The sequence below is a fragment of the Macadamia integrifolia genome, chromosome 4 (genome assembly GCF_013358625.1).
Source record: "Macadamia integrifolia cultivar HAES 741 chromosome 4, SCU_Mint_v3, whole genome shotgun sequence".
NCBI lineage: Eukaryota > Viridiplantae > Streptophyta > Magnoliopsida > Proteales > Proteaceae > Macadamia > Macadamia integrifolia.
In genome coordinates this window covers 24,474,653-24,493,164 of record NC_056560.1, presented here as the reverse complement: position 1 = coordinate 24,493,164, position 18,512 = coordinate 24,474,653, and the positions used below count along the sequence as shown (strand labels likewise).

General features: G+C 38.0%; 1 protein-coding gene across 1 annotated transcript; it reads left to right on the top strand.

Annotated features, from left to right (window-relative positions):
- Window positions 1-328: 328 nt before the first annotated feature.
- LOC122076834 (CCR4-NOT transcription complex subunit 10-like) lies at window positions 329-18,269 on the top strand. Its single transcript, XM_042642419.1, has 6 exons — window positions 329-962; window positions 2,924-3,010; window positions 7,457-7,639; window positions 7,758-7,844; window positions 7,922-7,993; window positions 15,986-18,269. Exons 1-6 carry the CDS (start codon window positions 774-776, stop codon window positions 17,912-17,914), a joined length of 2,547 nt encoding a protein of 848 aa, XP_042498353.1. The 5' UTR covers window positions 329-773; the 3' UTR covers window positions 17,915-18,269.
- Window positions 18,270-18,512: the final 243 nt, after the last annotated feature.

Here is an 18,512-nt window from a genome sequence, read left to right as displayed (position 1 = left end):
GCCTATATCAGCTGATTCATACTGACCAGTGGTGATATCGTGATTTTGCTTTTAGGAGAGGGTTCAATAAGAGGTAGCTTAGTCCTTAAATCATCTTATGAGCCAATGGGAGCACTAGTAGAAGCATCAATAGAATAGAAATTCGCCCTTGATTTTGTCTAGGGTCATGATGCCTTTTTGGGAGGTGAGAGGTGGGAGGGGGGAGGTGGGAGGTGGGAGGGGGGAGGGGGGAGGGGGGTTTCCTTTAATGAAAAAAAAAAAAAATAAATAAAATTGACTCTGGCCGATTCCAACCTGTTCTGAATTTCTGATCTAATTCAAATCGGCATCAGATGGAAGCGAACCGTGCCCGATCTCCGGTTTTAAATTCTTGCCTTCAGTTCTCGCTAACGCATACAGCCGAGAAGGGTTGAAAAACTCAGAAATGCGATGTCAGAACGGCGAAACCCGGCAAAAACACGAACAGGTCTGCCTCTCTCATCCGAATCTCTCAATCTGGTTAATCCAAGAGGCACACGTCTCTGCAAATTGAAGCCATCTGAAACTAAGAAGAGCTAGCGAGTTTGTTATCTGAATGGCTGCGAGGAACCCTAGGGTTTCAGTCATTGAAGTTGCTCTGTTCTCACCCTGAGATGGAAGAAGAAACCCTCAAATGCCCTGTACAGAAATTCAGGCCCGTTTGACGTTGTATCAACTGAAATTAACGACGACAAAGGAGGTGTTTTTTTGGGGTTAGATAGGTTTGTTTCGTCTTTTGCTCGTTCGATCTGCTAATGGACCCCCGAGATTTATCGTCTTCAGCCGCTGCGAGTAGGGAAGGTTCCTCGGCGGATGAAGATGGTCTACTTTCCGTCACGGCCGGCCTTGCTAAGGAGGCGGCTTTGTTGTTTCAGTCCCGGCGGTATACGGAATGCATCGATGTGTTGAATCAGCTCCTACAGAAGAAAGAAGACGATCCAAAGGTGAGGTTCTGCAAGTTCTAATATTCCTTTTCGGCGCTAATAGTACTTTCATGAACTAGGAAACTCGGGAGTGATCCTTTTTTTTTTTTAAATATTTTTTTCCCGCTTGCTTTTTGAGCATCTCGTGGAGTATTGACCGGATCCTTTCCGATCATTCGGTTTTCAATCAGCAGATACATCTCAATTTTCTTGCTGCTGTTAAAATATTTAAATTTATGTCATTGAACAAAGAAATGAACTTATGAAATCTTTTTTTTTTTTTTTTTTTGTTTGGGTGGATTGTTGCTTTGAATGTTCAGTCTCCACCTACAGGATTATTCTCCAATTTTAAAGCTCTAATTTTCCTTTTGAAACACGGCTATTAGGACACCGAACAATAACTTTAAGAAATTCTGTTGCATAAATTTATTAAGAGCACAGATTACATTACATCATCTGAGGGATTAAGAGTCACTGCTGGTTTATTTGAAATTTGACACTTCAATCTTACAACTTTCTGCTTCAAATATGTAGACCTGGAAAGTTGTGAGTATAAACTTCTTTGTAGAATGATGAGGTAGTGATTTCTAAACTTCTCTGTAGAGGAGATGATCTCGTGTGCTTACTAGAAAGAAAGACCTTCTTTTGTTAATGCTCTTAACTTATGTGATTATGATTGTACATTGTTTCACTTTATTGTACCCAATGGATGGTTGCATGGTCTTGGATTTGTTGGATTATCCTTCAAATACAAAAATCCCAGTCTAAATCTCTGCCAGAATTAATTATGGTGGACCCACCTTACAGTTAAGGATGGGATACAGTAATGATACTCTTATGTATGAATAAAAAGCTGAGCTAAAGAAGCTAAAATCCATTTACAATCTAGAATTCTTAAAAGAAGCAAAGATATAACAGTGTTTTATAGTACACATTTAATTTATTTAGCATCAAGCTTAAAGTTCAAAGCAGTGGATCAGTTCAACTGGAGTATATTCAATTTCTTCAGTCACTTTTGTTAGTGACATGGATGTGATCTTCAGACGATGTGGTTGGAGGATTTGGATAATTGAGAGACTGATGGCTGCTTGAAATAGATCTGCATTTTATCCTTCTAGATGCGCTTGCCTAAAAGTATTGCAGGTATATCAAGAACTGGTATCTTGGTGTACAAATTCTTACCAGTAGATGGTTTTCAAGTATAGGATTGAATTTATAGTCCAGTCATGTATGTTCACTTTGAATTTAAATCCTTCTAGATGCGCTTGCCAAAAAAGTATTTGGTTCAGTTTTTTTGGGCCAAGTGGAACTGTGGCTCAATAAGTTAGGCCCAAGTTTAAGTCCCCAATAAATTACATGGGTCAAGTTTTGTGTAATTTTTAGTTTTCTATTTTAACAGGTCCATTCTATAACCCCAAATACTAGGGATTTAAGGCCTATACGGAATTGAATAGTTAGTTTCTATTTTATGATAGTTTGGTCATGTTGTGACCCTCTCCACCAGTTGGGTGAAAAGTTTACAAGTAGACAAGGGAAGGTGGAGCCTACCTGTTTGCTAAATTTGAGCCCCAGGTGGGCTTTCCGTTTGCCAGCAATGAGCTTCTCATTTTGCCAGGTTTGGCACAACAGCCGTTCTGCTACTGCCATTCACTTTTCTTTTTCATTGATGTTTGAATTGGGTTGCTAATACCTTAACTAAGGACTTTCTGATACTTCACATCACCACGTGGATATAGATTGGATGTTAATTAATCAAAAAATTTCCGTGAGATGCTATTGCTCCACTACTAACATGAGAGAAAAAGTGCTTCCCTTCTGTAGCTTTTATAGTTCACAGCCATGAAAGGGACAGTACAAAAGTGAGGTGCCAAACATTTGTGAGTTTAAATGTTGAGCATCATCTGATTTTCATATAGGTTGTAAGCATCATCTGATTTTCATATTCTTTATTGCTTATGTTATGGATGTGTTTTTTTTTTCAGGTTATTCATAACATTGCTGTTGCGGAGTACTTTCGTGAAGGTTGTTCTGATCCAAGGAAGCTACTTGAAGTGCTTAATAAAGTTAAGGTATGTAAAAAATGAAAATTTGTGTTGCAAATTATGCTATTTAGTGTCAACCTACCCTTGTGCTGCTTGATGATGCAACATTTTCCAAAATGATATTCTTCCTAGAAATATGCCTTCTTTTGGAAGCTTGTCCCCTCTGTCTTTACATGATTTTCAGAATAAGTCGTTGAATATACTTCTTTAAAGCTACATTAAATCATTTTAGATTCGATGGCCTTTGAATAGGATGTTTAAATTTGTATTCTATACATATGATTTTTATTTTATTTTATTTTATGCCTGCCTTTTTCTTTTTTCTTGGGGACTTCATTATGTGACTCATTTGTGTCTTCTTCAGGGGTCATACTTTGTTTAGATACAATGTGCGTTCTGTAATTGTGTTTATTTTTTTTTGGGTAATGGTTGGTTTCTGTCCAATGTATTCAGAAGTGGGGATTTATTTCTGTTATTAACTTATTAATGATTAATACTGTGTTCCATGTGGAATGGGATGAAGAAAGGAAGGAATGGTAATCGTTGTTTCAGCCACTGTGAGGAACCAATTGCAGATGATGCTGAGAAGTAGAGTTTCAATTTTTAGATATTCATCTAATCAATCTATGTTTCAAAACTTACTAAAATGCTTGTAGCAGCAAATAACAAAAAAAGAAAACTTTCTGCATACTGGTTAAAAGAATTTTAGAATTAGAAAAAGGCTTGTGATGGCAATGAGTCGGATGAAAAGCTAACCTGCCCTGCACCCATTGGAGCAGGTTTTGTGGCCTTCTAATCTGGGTACGATTTGAATCTACCTAACCTTTGAGTCCATTATTTGATTATACCACTATTGATTTACAAGAGGAGTGCTTAGGTTTTGTTTACTTTCTTCTTAATTTTTAAAAACTTGAGGATTAAGTATTTGTCCTTGCAGAGAAGATGTAGATTAGCTCTAGTCTTGGATAAAAAATCAGCAAATGGATGAGCACGTGATTGAGGAAATTAAAGAATTAGCAATTGACAATGTAAGGACCCTCATGCAATATGAATTTATTGGGATTCACAATCATGAGGACAAACATATTGTTCGACATGAAACTGGAGCGTTCTGCTATTTGTTGCTGCTACTTGTTGACTAGAGCATATGCTTTTTGGTTAATATTGTCTTTTCTTCCTCTCCCCCCCCCTCTTATAATTTATGCCTTGTTTCCTATGATGTATGGGACATGGCATTTTGGTGTTTTTTCCCGCATGTTGTCATGTGTGACATGGATATACTCATATACATGTTGATATGGGTGGCCACCTGCTAAGACATGGATCCTATGTCAGTTGGGTAAGTAGGGGGGGAAAAAGTAAAAGAATTGCTGCTTGAAGGGGGAGGAATAGAAGGTAGCAGCTGGAGTTTGTTTCTTTTATTTATTTATTTATTTTTTCATTTTTGGGAAAAAGATGGTGAAGTAAACCCTTGCTTAAAGAAATATTGAAAGCAGCAACTACGAAGAAAAGTAGCAGCAGCAGAAGAAGAAAACTGTGGAAGTTTGAAGAAGAAGAAGGCAGAAGAAGCTGAAGAAGACTCAGAAAACAATGATGAACAAGTAGGAGGAAACAGCAGAAGATTAAAGAGAAGAAGGCGGAAGAAGAAGAAAGGAAGAAATGAACAAGGACTCATTTATTTTCTGTACGGGGGGGTGATTTTATTCAGAATGAAGGAACTATAAGAGCAACGGCAGACCTAAAATGACCTTAGGATAATTGGTGAGGAAAGACATGCTAGGCCTTTTATGAAGTATCAACTCGAATAGAGCTGATTGGAGGCCAAGGATCCATATAGCCGACCCCATTTGGTTGGGATAAGGACGAGTAGTTGTTGTTATTGTTTGTCACAACTGGAGCAGCTATTGTAGTCAACAGACTCCGCAACTTGTGTAGATGCAAAGATGAAGACAAAAACCCTTTTGCCTCTTGCTCTCCAATGTTATCATTTTTTCATATATTTGCATTTATGCTCTTACAATTTCCTCCATGTTTTCTGATATTTTAAACATATTTTTACTTGCACCCACAATCAAAGGAAAACCTAATTCCCTAGTTGTCAAGGCTTCGCCAAGGCGGTTTGCCTGGGGCCTAAGTGACTGTCGCCGTAATGCATTGCATGTTGCCTTCTAGTTTGGCACTTATTTATGCCAAATATCATTTAAAATATGTTTATTATTTCATTTACTTAAGATATTATTCATAAAGAAGCAAATACCCCCTATTTGAATCCAAAAAAAATATTTTCAAAATTAAATTCTAAAAGGATAAAAAAGTCAACACCCTAGTCCAAGAATAAAAGCTGGATTTTGGGTTGTAGGGCGATTTTCAACTTTCATATGCTGAGGTTTTTCTCAATTCTGAAAATTTCATAAATCTTATCATGGTAAAACATTGCTAAAAACCAAAAGTGTTGTAAAATAATCTTTTTTTTTTTTATATCCATAAAATTATTTTCATTCAGGCAAGTTTAACAACATTCACGTACTTTAAAATAAGTTTGACTGGAATACAACTTTGACATTACAACTTAGATTTAAGTAATCTTAGGCATCATTTAACAACGTTTCTTCTATGTCTAGAAACAACAGAAACGACTTTTCACGTTTCCGGAAACAAAAACGGATTTTTTGGTGTTTGATAAACCTGTTTCTCAAAACGTTTTTTGTAGATATAATGCCACTAAAAAACCCAATAGTATCATCGGATGCCCAAAAGAGAGAGAGGGTTCGGTTGCCTCTTTTTAGGTTTAAATAGTTAAGAGATTTATCAGTCACAACAACCTTTATTTTTTCCTCTCAAATTCATTTATAGAAATGACGAAACAAGTCCGACTGGACTTGTTTTGTCAAAGTTGTTTCTAGAATTATAAATAGGCATAAATTTTGATTTATGTTTCTAGAAACGGGTGAAACGAAAAACTTTATCAAACGCTTTTTATGTTGTTTCTCCGTTTTTGGGAACAAGAAAATGCAGAAACAGCAGAAACGGAACGTTGTCAAACGGTGCCTTAGACTTGGAAAGCTGGTGTTTCGATCTAATACCTAATACAACAATTCTCATGTAAACCAATCAAAATTATTAGAAAACAAGAACACCTTCTCTAAATGCTGATTTTTTACTACTTGATATGATTCAGTGTTGATTTTTGATGACTTGATGTAGCTTAATGTTGATTTTTTATGATTTGATATGGCTTATCGTTGATTTTTGATTACTTGATGTGGCTTAATGTTGATTTTTTTTATGATATATAAGGTATATGCAGCATCCTAAATAATGTTTGAAAAGAGGGGAAATAAAAAATAACACTTGGGATGCCTAGGCAACGCCTGGGCGGGCGACTTGTTTCCTAAGCTTTTAGACAAGCCCTCCACCGCCTTGGTTCGCTATGGCGCCGTGACAACTATGCTTAATTCTGTTACCTTTGAGATAGTATATGACCTAATTGCCATCATCCATCTACCCACCTACTTTGCATGTGGAAGCATATGCACTGATGTGTGCCTTTGTCTAGATTTCTGATGGTTGCAATGCCATACACTATTTGTCTGGTTAACATGCGATATTTTGTCCATGAGCATGTTACCTTGATGCATCATGCCTTGTCTTGCTCCACTTTTAATACGGCAGTGGGGGTAATTGATCACAGGAATAATATAGCTAGAGCAGACAGATATGATGCTCAAGCACAGAAATTTGTTACAGGGTGGTGCAGATTAATGTCAGTATTTTACTCAATATCAATAGGGTTAGAGTTGGTGATCTTGATCCATACTGAAACTTAACAATGCCGTCACTACTTGTGATTTATGACAATTGTTGTGGGGGGGGGGTGGCATCTAGCTATTTTTGGTGTCATGAAGTAATGATAAGTTGTGGTTTCTCATTTGTGATAAAAGCCTTTTAGTTTTTGAATAAAAAAGAAAAGGTACTGGACTTATTTTTAACCCTATACCTTGGGGTTTGAATGATCAATCTCCCCAAGAATTACTAAATTTTATTTATATTTTAAGACTTATTATCTTGTTTTAGAATGATTTTTTTTTTGGTAATGCCCTCTCCCCTTCCCCTGTTTCGGTTTAGAGATGTGAGATATTTTGATGAATTTCTGCTTATTTAGTCTGGCTGGTTTTGCGCAAATGAGCAGATCTTATATGATTTGATAAATGGCCAGATACTTTTCCAATTTTCCAAATTTCTTTCTTTAAGTTTTTGATAGTACATAGGGACCTTAAGAACTGAAGGCAATTTCATTTTTTGATGTACGTAATCGACTACTGGATTATTCTGTTTTGAATTACTTTTTGTGCAAGTGGGGATTGACTGAATTGATTTGGCAGTAATGCCATAGTGTTAAGTTCATTTTTATTTTATGTGTTTCTTGTATATCCATCCTCTTTGTGTTGCTTAATTTTTGTAATGATGGTGTAGAGAAGAAGTGAAGAGCTTGCTTGTGCATCTGGAGAGCAAGTGGAGGTTTCTAGCAGTGTTGGTAATAACGTTGTTTCAGGATCTAAAGGAAGCACTGCAACGCCGCATCAATTTTTGGCTGCAAACAGTTCCAATATTGCCTACACAGATGAATTTGACACTTCTGTTGCCACCCTGAACATTGTATGCACTTCTGACTTCTGTCGTTCATCGATTTGGTTATAATATCGATTGCTTTGTTCCCCCTTTAAGATTATAAATTTGGTTGAAATATTTATTGTTGATTTGGTCTCTTCAACAGGCTGTTATCTTGTTCCATCTTCATGAATATGCAAATGCACTATCAGTCTTGGAACCATTATATCAGAATATAGAACCCATAGATGAGGTAGAACATCTATTCACTATATTTTTTTTTAGTTGTGGCAGTGTTTATATTGTCTTAATTTTAATTTTGGTGTGCAGACAACGGCTCTTCACATATGCCTTCTATTACTGGATGTTGCTCTAGCTTCACATGATGCATCAAAAGCTGCAGTAAGTTCTAAGTTCAAGGGCTCTATTAGTTGCCTTTATTTGAGAGAATCATTTCAGAGTTCAGACTTCTTCCATTAAAATGATATTTTAGTTCAACCTTTCTTGAACTATTGCCAGGTTGTTGCATGTTAAATAACTTGGGAAGAAAAGTAGTTTTTGTGCTATGTTTTACTCTCTGTTAGCGTATTCTTGTTGGGTGTTACATTTTCTTGTACATCCAATGATATTGAGTGGTTGCACGCACCACTCATGGCTATTTGTATCTACTTGGGAATGATTTTTCTCCCTTTTTAAAATTTTGTTCCTGTTAAATCTTTACCGCTCTTACTAAATCAATGGTATAATAATTTCTCATTTTTGTTGAAGGAATATAATTGCACTGAAAATAATACAAACTTATGTATAATAGATCTTGATATAAGAACAGAAGCTAAGTGGTGCTGCAGATCTAGCAAGCAAGGTACAAAAGATGGCAGCCGAAGTTAGGGTGAGTAATGAGTCAAGTTAATGTAGACTAGGATAGGGGTCTAACCAAGTCTCTACTGCAGGAACTTTTAATCAAATAACAACCTCAACATAATAGGACAGAAATAGAACAACTTCAGGCAATAAACAAAATACTTCATATCTGAAACAGTGAAGAATCGATTTCAACAAAACAGTGCTACTGGTCAGATCAGAGCAAAAGATCACAGGGCTTAACAAGGATCTCAACTAGGTTCAATTTACATTAGAAACATGAACCACAGGCCAAAAGATCAACAGAATATAACCCAGACCAATCGATCACCATTCTGGACACTACAGTGCAGTAGAAGACAAAAATAGGGTGATTTTTAATAACTTGCAATTGACAGCTCAGATCCAGCCCAGGCTTGGATCGAGTTTCACTATAATAGGAAGGAAGACTCGATCAAAGTTTCAGCCTAATCTGAAGGCTGGAGGTAGTACAGAGATCAAGTAACCGATTGAGACTTTTAGGAGAATTTCTGGGCAGAAATTAAAAGGTAAATACCTGATCTGTGTAGCAGTAATATAGCCTTTAAACCACCTTGAATACTTTAGAGAAATTGAGGAAGATAGATAGAATAGTTGAAGAGACCTCTTGGACTTCACGCTGCAAAGAGTCACTGGATCGAACACCAGTTCATCACTTTAATCGCACACAAAGCACACTCATAAGAGCAAACAGCAACATAACTTTTTTTTTTTTCATTCATAAAATCGTGTCTCTACAAATGAAAGCTCTCCTTTATTTATAATAATGATGGGGGGTTTACAAAATAGAAGCTAAGTTTAGTTTCCAAAACTGAAGTAGGAAACTAAATAAAAAACAACACCTATAGTTTCCAATTCTGAAAATAGAAACTAGGAAAATACAATTACTGAAATTAGAAGCTAACTATTGACTGAAATTGGAAACTAATTAACCCCATCTAAAATAGAAACTAAAGAAAAAAGAAACAAATCAGTGAATCCCGTATGCAACCTTAGAACCCCTAGTTTAGGCCCATAAAAGTGGCCTATTACACTCAAAACCACATGGATTGAAGGCCCAACACATATACAATCCAACCCTAGACTTATTCCTAGTAAAGCAAGCCTATTTTGGTTATTAATCTGCATCACAAGTACTTCTAGAAAATATGCATCAGATCATTCTGTTGCCTAGCGTGGGAAGGTGGACCCTTCCTATGGCATGCTATTATTGTCAAAATACTCAAGTCCTTGAAGTAGGCCGAGTAAATAGGGTCAGACCTGACAGGACTTCCTGATTCTTTTTAGCCTGGTTTCAGATATGAGAACCCTGCTGAGTTGATATGAGGTGATTCAGGGATGGTCTTGTAGTCTCTGATGAATGGTGAGGCTTCTAGATTTGTTGGATGGTACCAGGATTGGTTTGATGCTGACAGTAAACATATTTGGAATGTGGACATGAAGAGATTATTCTTCATTAGTTAACTAATCAGTTCTTGATGGTGCTGGAGGCCCAAAAGAGAGAAGGGAAGACACCTGAGATGGAACTTAGAGTTGTAGGGAGAAAGAGGGTCATGCCACACTCACCTTGAGCAAAATAACCATATCAACCTTTTATTTTCAAATTTGTCCATTGGTTACAAGCAATGCCCATAGTTAAAGTTGTAGAACTAAGGCTTCTAACTGGAATGTAAAATTGAGACTAATGTAACTACCAATGCAGCCAATGCAGGATATTGATGTAAAAAAAAATTGCACCCAAACTCTCTCTCTCTCTCTCTATCTCCTACGCAACCTATTCAAAACGAAACATGATAAAGCAAAAGACATAAAGACTAGCTAAACTACTGCCAGCCCTTATTAGACATGACCCATTTGTTTTATCTTGTATAGTTGGTATGCTGTTCCTGTACACTCTTGGTGGGACATCTATGTTTTAGAGTTTGCTGTTGTACTAGAAATCTTGATGGAGTTTTGTGCTGTATAGATGGGAGTTTATAAAAGTAGAACTGTAGAAGTTCTCCCATACTTATCTTCACAATTAGTCGATAAAGATTTATTGCTGTCAAAGCCTGAAGATATAGACCATCTATTCTTTGCTTTTCCTGTCTCCTCCACCATTTGGAAAGGAGTTCTTACAAAGTGTTGGCCCAGAAGGAGAAGAATCCTCCCTTTCCAGAGGGAGTGGTTATGGATCACAAACAAACCAATTCTTAATTCATTCTTCAATCTGATTTTGTCTGTCGGTTACAATCAAATTTATAGGAAAAATAAAAGACATAAAAATAGAAACTCAATTGAAATAAGAAACTACCCTAAGCAAGGAAACAAATTGCAAACCTAAGCTCTAAGACTCTGAATCCTACGTGAACCCAACTTGCTAAAAGAAAGTAAATGAAATAAATCAAAGACATTATTCCTAAATAAAGTAAATTCCAAAAAATCCTAGTAGACCCAAAACCAATATGGATCTGGTTCATCTCAGTCCGGAAAACCAGATGGGATACCAAGTTGATGGAGGGCCAGTAAGGGTAGGGAAGAAATCTCTGAGTGAACTCGGAGTTGCAGGGGAGAGAGGGGGATTCACACAAGAGGAGGGGGTGGGGGAAGCACACGGCCAAAGGTTGCCAGGCCAAGCAGGCACTCACTCAAACCAATTCTTGATTCATTTTTCAATCTGATTTTGTTTATTGGTTACAACCAAATTTATAGGAAAAATAAAAGACAAAAAAATAGAATCTCAACTAAAATAAGAAACTACCCTAAGCAAGGAAACAAATTGCAAACCGAATCTCTAAGACTCTCTAAATCCTACGTGAACCCAACTTGCCAAAAGAGAGAAAAATAAATTCAAAGACATTCTTCCTAAATACAGTCCTAAAATCCTACTAGACCCAAAACCAATATGGATTTGGTTCATCTCTGTCCGGAAACCCAGATGGTTATGGATTGGTCCATGGGTGTGCATCTGCATCACATCTCATTTGTGGGTACTTCTATTTGGGACACCATAGGCAAGCTTGCTTTTTGTGCTACCATTAGCCAGATCTTGGTGGAGAGAAATCGTAGGAATGGACCTCCAACTCATGTCCTCCAGAAAAAGATTTGGGAATCCATTTCCTTTGATGTTAAAGCTAACTTATCCAATGTATCTACAAGTTGCATTGCTTCCCCAAGGATCAGTCACATTGTTGGGTCCTGGAGGGTTCTTCCATTGTTATTAGGACTCCCTTCTCATCTTGAGGGCTGTCCCTTGGCCTTTTCGTCTCCCCCCTCTCTTTGAGGATCTGTATGTATTTTCCTTTCTTTCATAATGAATTATTTATTCAAAAAAAAAAAAAGATTTATTGCTGTTGTTAATATGGTTTGGGGTTTAATTGTACAAGTCCAAATCTCTTAATATTTTGATGCTCAAAGATCTATTTGTCTCATCCTATAGAACATTACCAATGTCATGTCTTCTCTGTTCATTCATATGTTACAATCTTGTCACTGAAATTTTCCCTATCCATGTCCAAACCCTTTCCATCCGTGCTCACAGGCCTTCATTAATACTTTCAATAAATATCCCTCAGCCTTAGGATCTCATTTTCTTGCTTATTTTTTCAATTAACTGGCCCTAAATCCTGTGTCCATTCCATACTATCAAAATCTAAATTTCCCATCTAATATCATCTCACTTGTAGCAGAACCATCACTATCCTGCATTGGTATTTTATGAGGAGAAAGAGGGGGGGGGGTTGTGAAGATACAAGAGGAGGGCCAGATGATAAGACCCTCTAAAATTATACTGCTATGGTAGTGTCACCCTGTGTGTATGCTTCCTCAGTACAGTCAAAGTTTAGAATCTCGAAACTGGCAATGGCAGTTGTGTTCCCTTCTACAATCAAGTTTTGAAATCAGAAAGCAAAGGCAAGTTTCAATTCCCACATGAATGAACAATTCTTGCTTAACTACTTCCCTTTCTCCCACTGATCCTGATGCAACTACATAGTTTATAATGACCCTCTTATCCCTTTCACCAAGGCTGGAGTTTTCTGAATTATTGAGGGATAGAGTTTCTCATTTTCTGCATTGGCAATTAATTGATTGGCATGATTTTAGGCTCTTTGAGAATGCACTTAAATTCCTTGTGTGACTTAAGTGTATAATGGTACCAAGGTAACTTCATCCATGAACAAGAGGTTTGCAATATGTTTTGTTCGCTGTACCAATAAAAAGGGGGAAAATGTTTTATTTTAGGCAATGGGTTGAAACTTCTGTGCAGGATACCATGCATTTGACAACTGCCTTGAAGTCACATAACGACCCTAGCGTGTTAGGTGGGAGAACCAACCTATCACATTGGCTGTGTTAGGGTATGAAACCCCATGTATTCACTTTTGTCCCCAGAACAGCTGAAAAGGATTATTGAATTACATATTATATATTTCACTTGGAAGCTCAAGTGAACTGGTGCATTGAATTTACTCTGTATTAAGAGTAGGAGTAAAATTGAAGTGGCTATGGTGCCAGAGTATTGATAATTGGAAGGATCAGGTCAGTGGTAAACTATGCAATTTTTGTGCACTACTTAGAAGATATAGTCCTTATCGTGGAGGATGGAATAGGAATTGTATCAGCTGTCCCCAACTTCTTGTGATAAAGGCTTGGTTAAGTGTGAGCTCAGCTTCATGTTTTGGAGTCTTGATTGAAGTGGCTTTATGTGGGCTGTAAAATGAAAAACTGAGATGGTGCATGAAGTAAATTACGATGCATAGGCATGAATGGCTGATCAGTAGGATTAGCATAACTTTCAAAATTCATTTATGAAACATGGAGTGTTAAACGACTTTGAGTCTTAGTTTGGATTACGAGCATCCAAACAACCAGGGATCATTGTTTGCATTAGATTTGGTTGGATTAGTACTCCTGCTGGCAGATTATATTCCCACAAAGGAACTAAATCTCCCATTTGAGTCAAAATCAGATTCAACAACTTTAGGTGGAGGTGTTGATTCCTATTGGTTATAGGAGTTGAAGCTCGAAAATGGAGGTTAGAATTCCCATGACCCCTAAGTAACCTGCAACATCTAACATGTTTATGGTAATCCTCCTTGCCCTTTTTATTTTGGTGATCCAAACTGAGTTAACTTATTTTATTATCATCTCCCCTCTTTGTGCTACTATTCAGAACATTATTTTCTCATGTTTCATAATCTTCACATGAAGGCCTTTAATGTGCCTCGTAATTGTTATACCATGTGTTTTAAAATATACAAGATCTCTTCAGCTTACTTGTGTTCGTGTAACCTTCTTGCGCGTGCTGTCTTGGTTGAACCACCTTATGGTCCTTTGCCTTAATTTTAATAATCGGTAATGTCACATCAGAGAATCTGAAAAATAGTCCTGGATGGTCTAAAGGAGGAGAGAGCCACGATAGGATCTGAAAGCTTCCTATCGTGGCTTAGGTCCACTACTTATAACATATTAAGAGTTAAATTACAAATAAGGACAAACTAAAGTTATTACAACTAAATCCATGTAATAACAAAAACTTAAACTCCCCCACCCCCCCCACCCCCCACCCCAAAAAAAAAAACGCTATATCATTCAACAGGTAATTAGGTGACACTCTAGTGGTTAGGGCCTCTGCTATTTTCCCCATAATTTCAGTGACGTATACATACAACAATTTATTCTGATTTGACTTACTCTTACTGTTTTTATCATAATGTGATGGGGCTGATAGTGTGGGAAAATGTTTCCTACATCGACCTTTAAGGAAAGGCTTCCTTAACAGCCCAAGTATCTGCAACTTGGCATCTGTGTTGGTGCTGAAAATTTGTGGGCCTTACTCATCATTATCTATCTGGCAAGTTCCAGTTTCAATCCATTTCGTAATTTGAAGATATAAACACTCGAAATTTGGTTCAAAATTCAACTTTGGCTACCTTGGTGTAACCATTGAAAAGTAGGAAGGCAATAGCCCTAACGTGGTGTACCATGTAGTGGATATCTGACATGAACCTTGACATGTGGCTAATCCAAGGTGGGGACTTCCCATCTGTAATGTAGGACTAGGATTTGACAACCAAACCAGCCCCAAACTGCAGGAACTTTTAAACTAAGAACAACCAAAACCAATAGCAAACTTATAGCAGAAAATCAGACTTCGGCCACAAACCAGAATTGATAAACGATCTCAATGAACAGTAACCAGAAGCGAAATAAATCAACAGCAGTCTTAGGATTAAACCAGAAATTTTAATAACAATATAACACCTCCAATAGGTTCAGATCACAGATGCTAATAGTCCAGAATGTCACAGTAACACAGAGCAGAAAACAGAATCTAAATCTGTGCAGGTTTGACAATCGGCCAGAATTGCCTGACAGTTCACTTCAGCAGATCCAGTGGTCTGATTGACCCCAAAATTGGATCGATCCTCCCTCTGGATAGGATTATCCTTCGGTCAGAATATGGAGGCCATTGGATGGCTGGTTCTCCAAAAACAGCTAGGCCGATAGGAAGGAAAACAGAGAAAACCAACCCAGAAATCTGCAGAGAAGTTTGATCACTTACCTGAACTGCTGGAGAAGAGAATCCAATAAGAAAACCAGATAAGAAAAGGCCCACCTAGACTTTTCGCCGTAGAGTGTCGATCAGATCACACACCAATCCCTAACCCTTGATCAGACACAAAGGTATAGCCATGGAGTAAACCCAGCGGCAGCAGCATGAAGCTTCTCTTTTTTTTTAATTGTAAAAATCGTCTCTCTATGATGAGAGCTCTCCTTTATTTATAATAATGATGGGGAGGGTTTACAAGTAATAGTAACTCAGAGTTACTAAATCTGAGTTACTAAAAATTGATTACAAGAAGTTACTAAAAACTGGAAATTAGAATCTAATGAAAATAAAAACTAGTCTAGACAGAAATTAGAAACTAACAATGACTTGAAATTAGAAACTAATTTAGGTACTGAAATTAGAAACTAAATAACCCCATCTAAAAAGGAAACTAAAGAAAAAGGAAACAAATCACTGAATCCCGTATGCAATCTTAGACCCCCCATTTTAGACCCATAAAAGTGATCTATTACACTCAAAACACATGGGATCAAAGGCCCAACATGTATAGAACCCAACCCTAAGCTTATTCCTAATAAAACAAGCCTATTTTAGTAATTAATTTGCATCAATCTGATGGTCAGTTTGAACAATGGTGCCTTCTTCATGGTATAAAAGGCTGGATCATTAAGGAAGCCTTTCTTTGATGGGGTGTGTAAATGAATTTGACTTTTATTATTTATCTAGCTAGTTATTTTATAGTGGATGCATCAATTGGACTGTCATTACAGAGTTTCCTTAGTCCGAGTTGATCAGTTTGGTATTCCTTATTCTGAAAATAGTCCTTTCTGTTCTGTTTTGTCATCAATGCCTCATTGTTTGGGGACATCATGCTTTTCGCTTTTGTATAGATTTTTTTCTTACGCAGTGTCTGAATTCCTTGTTCTATTCATTGCATCCAGGATGTTATTCAGTATCTGGAAAAAGCTTTTGGAGTTGGTTATATGATTAATCAAGGTGACACTGGAAGCACCAACCAACATCAGTCATCAAATGCGGTAGTAAAAACACCATCTGCACTGTGCAATTCAACTCCCCCGGATGCTTCTAATTCAGACTCCACTGCCAATCCAAATGCCTCTGAAAATCATTTAGCAAGAACCTTATCAGATGAGGCACTTGAATCCCTTCTGTCAACACTAGACAGTGGTGGGCAAAACTTGGCAAGACCAGCTGGCTTCCCATCAAATGATCTGTTGAGAGCTGCAACTGATCGGCCTGCTCCTGCTGTTGATCTGAAGCTGAAGCTCCATCTCTACAAGGTGCAACTCCTGCTTCTTGCTAGGAACTTGAAGGCAACGAAGCGTGAAGTTAAGTTAGCAATGAACATTGCACGTGGTAGAGATTCTTCCATGGCGTTGCTTTTGAAGTCCCAGCTAGAGTATGCTCGGGGTAATCACCGTAAGGCCATCAAGCTCTTGATGACATCAAGTAATAGGACGGAATCTGGAATTTCAAGCATATTCAACAACAATCTTGGTTGCATCTATCATCAACTGAAGAAACATCACACATCAACTGTGCTCTTTTCTAAGGGATTGAGAAGTAGCTCATCTCTTCGATCAGAGAAACCTCTTAAGCTTTCAACTTTCTCCCAGGATAAATCTCTCCTCATCGTATACAACTGTGGATTGCAGTACTTGTCCTGTGGAAAACCAATAATTGCTGCTCGTTGTTTTCAGAAGGCCAGCTTAGTTTTTCACAATCGGCCTCTCTTTTGGCTCCGAATTGCTGAATGTTGTCTATTGGCTCTGGAGAAGGGGCTTCTGAAGTCCAGTGGGTCTCCCATCAGTGGGGAAGAAGTAAGAGTCCATGTTGTTGGAAATGGGAGATGGAGGCAATTTCTGTTGGAAGATGGGACATTAAGAAACAGATATGTGGATCCTACAGAAGAGGACAGATTGTTGGGTGGTGATGGCCAACATACGCTTTCAATCCCTTTTGCCCGGCAATGTCTTCTCAATGCCCTGTGTTTATTGAACAGTTTGGAGTTGAAGTACTCAAAGGTTGGTATGTCCAATTCTGCGTTAGAGGAAGATGAATCGAGTCAATCAGGATCACTTGAGAGCTCAAACAACAAAAATGTGTCGGTCGGTGATTCAAAGGCATCAAATTTTGCAGTAGTTTCAGGCTCAGCTAATGCGAATGGGGATGCAAAAGAGGCAAAGGGGGTGAGCCCGAACAACACCCTGCAGAGTTCCGTCTCTGCTTATGAGGATATGTGCAGAAGGGAGAACCACCTAATCAAGCAGGCTGTTCTAGCTGACCTGGCATATATAGAGTTGAATTTGCAAAACCCATTGAAGGCACTATCAGCTGCAAACTCACTTTTGAGAATTCCAGATTGTTCAAGGATATACGTCTTTCTAGGTCATACATATGCAGCTGAGGCACTGTGCCATCTGAACCGTGCGAAGGAAGCAGCTGAACATTTGTCAGTCTACATAATAGATGGGAATGTTGAATTTCCATTCAGTGAGGACGACAAAAAATGGCGGGTTGAAAGGGGTGTAGATGGTGAAGAGTTATATGGTGCTTCAGTTGCTGCCAGTAATCCACCCATTGAAGATTCTCATGGTATGGTGTTCCTCGAGCCTGAAGAAGCACGTGGAACCCTGTATGTAAATCTGGCGGTGATGTCTGCGATGCAGGGAGATCTTGAGCAGGCTCAACGGTTTGCAACAGAATCTTTGTCCCAGATGCCTAACCATCCACAGGCAGTCCTCACTGCAGTTTATGTGGATCTTCTGCTGGAGAAGACAGAAGCAGCCCTTGCTAAATTGAAACAGTGCAGTCATGTTAGATTCATTCCTAGCAATGTAACATTTTAACGGTTCTGCCTGATGGTTGTATTGGTGGTTTAATTGATTTGCGTTTCCAGCCCTACACCCTGTGAGTTTAGCAGGTAGAGGAGGAATCATTTTGGAGAATGTGTAACATATATAAGATGAGCCATAGAATAAGCTTTTCTTTTTCATGTTTAGGGTTGGAGGCATGGCACACTTGTTTAGCTTAGAGCATATGCCCCCTTTCAAAATTCAAGATGTATTAGCTCTGATTACTGTGTTTAGTTGCTAATCCAGTCAGAATTCAACGAGAGAGAGAGAGATTGAGATTTCAGAGAAAGGTTTGGAAAAAATTCATTCATTCTGGATAGTAAATGCAAAGTACCATTTCCATTCAAAAGTCTCTTCTTATGTTGAACTCCCTGTTTGCTTCCCCCCTCCCCATCCCTGCTTCTTTTACCAGTTAGTTATTGATTCTGGTTAGTAGCAGCTGGTCAGAACTCAGAAGCCATAGCGGTGTACAAAAACCATAGGTTCAGGTATTGATATCGGATCTGCTGATTTGTATCAGTATCAGCCATGACCGATACCGTATTAGTGGAGTTGGAACAGGGAAGGTAAAAGGGTAGGAAAAGCTTTGATG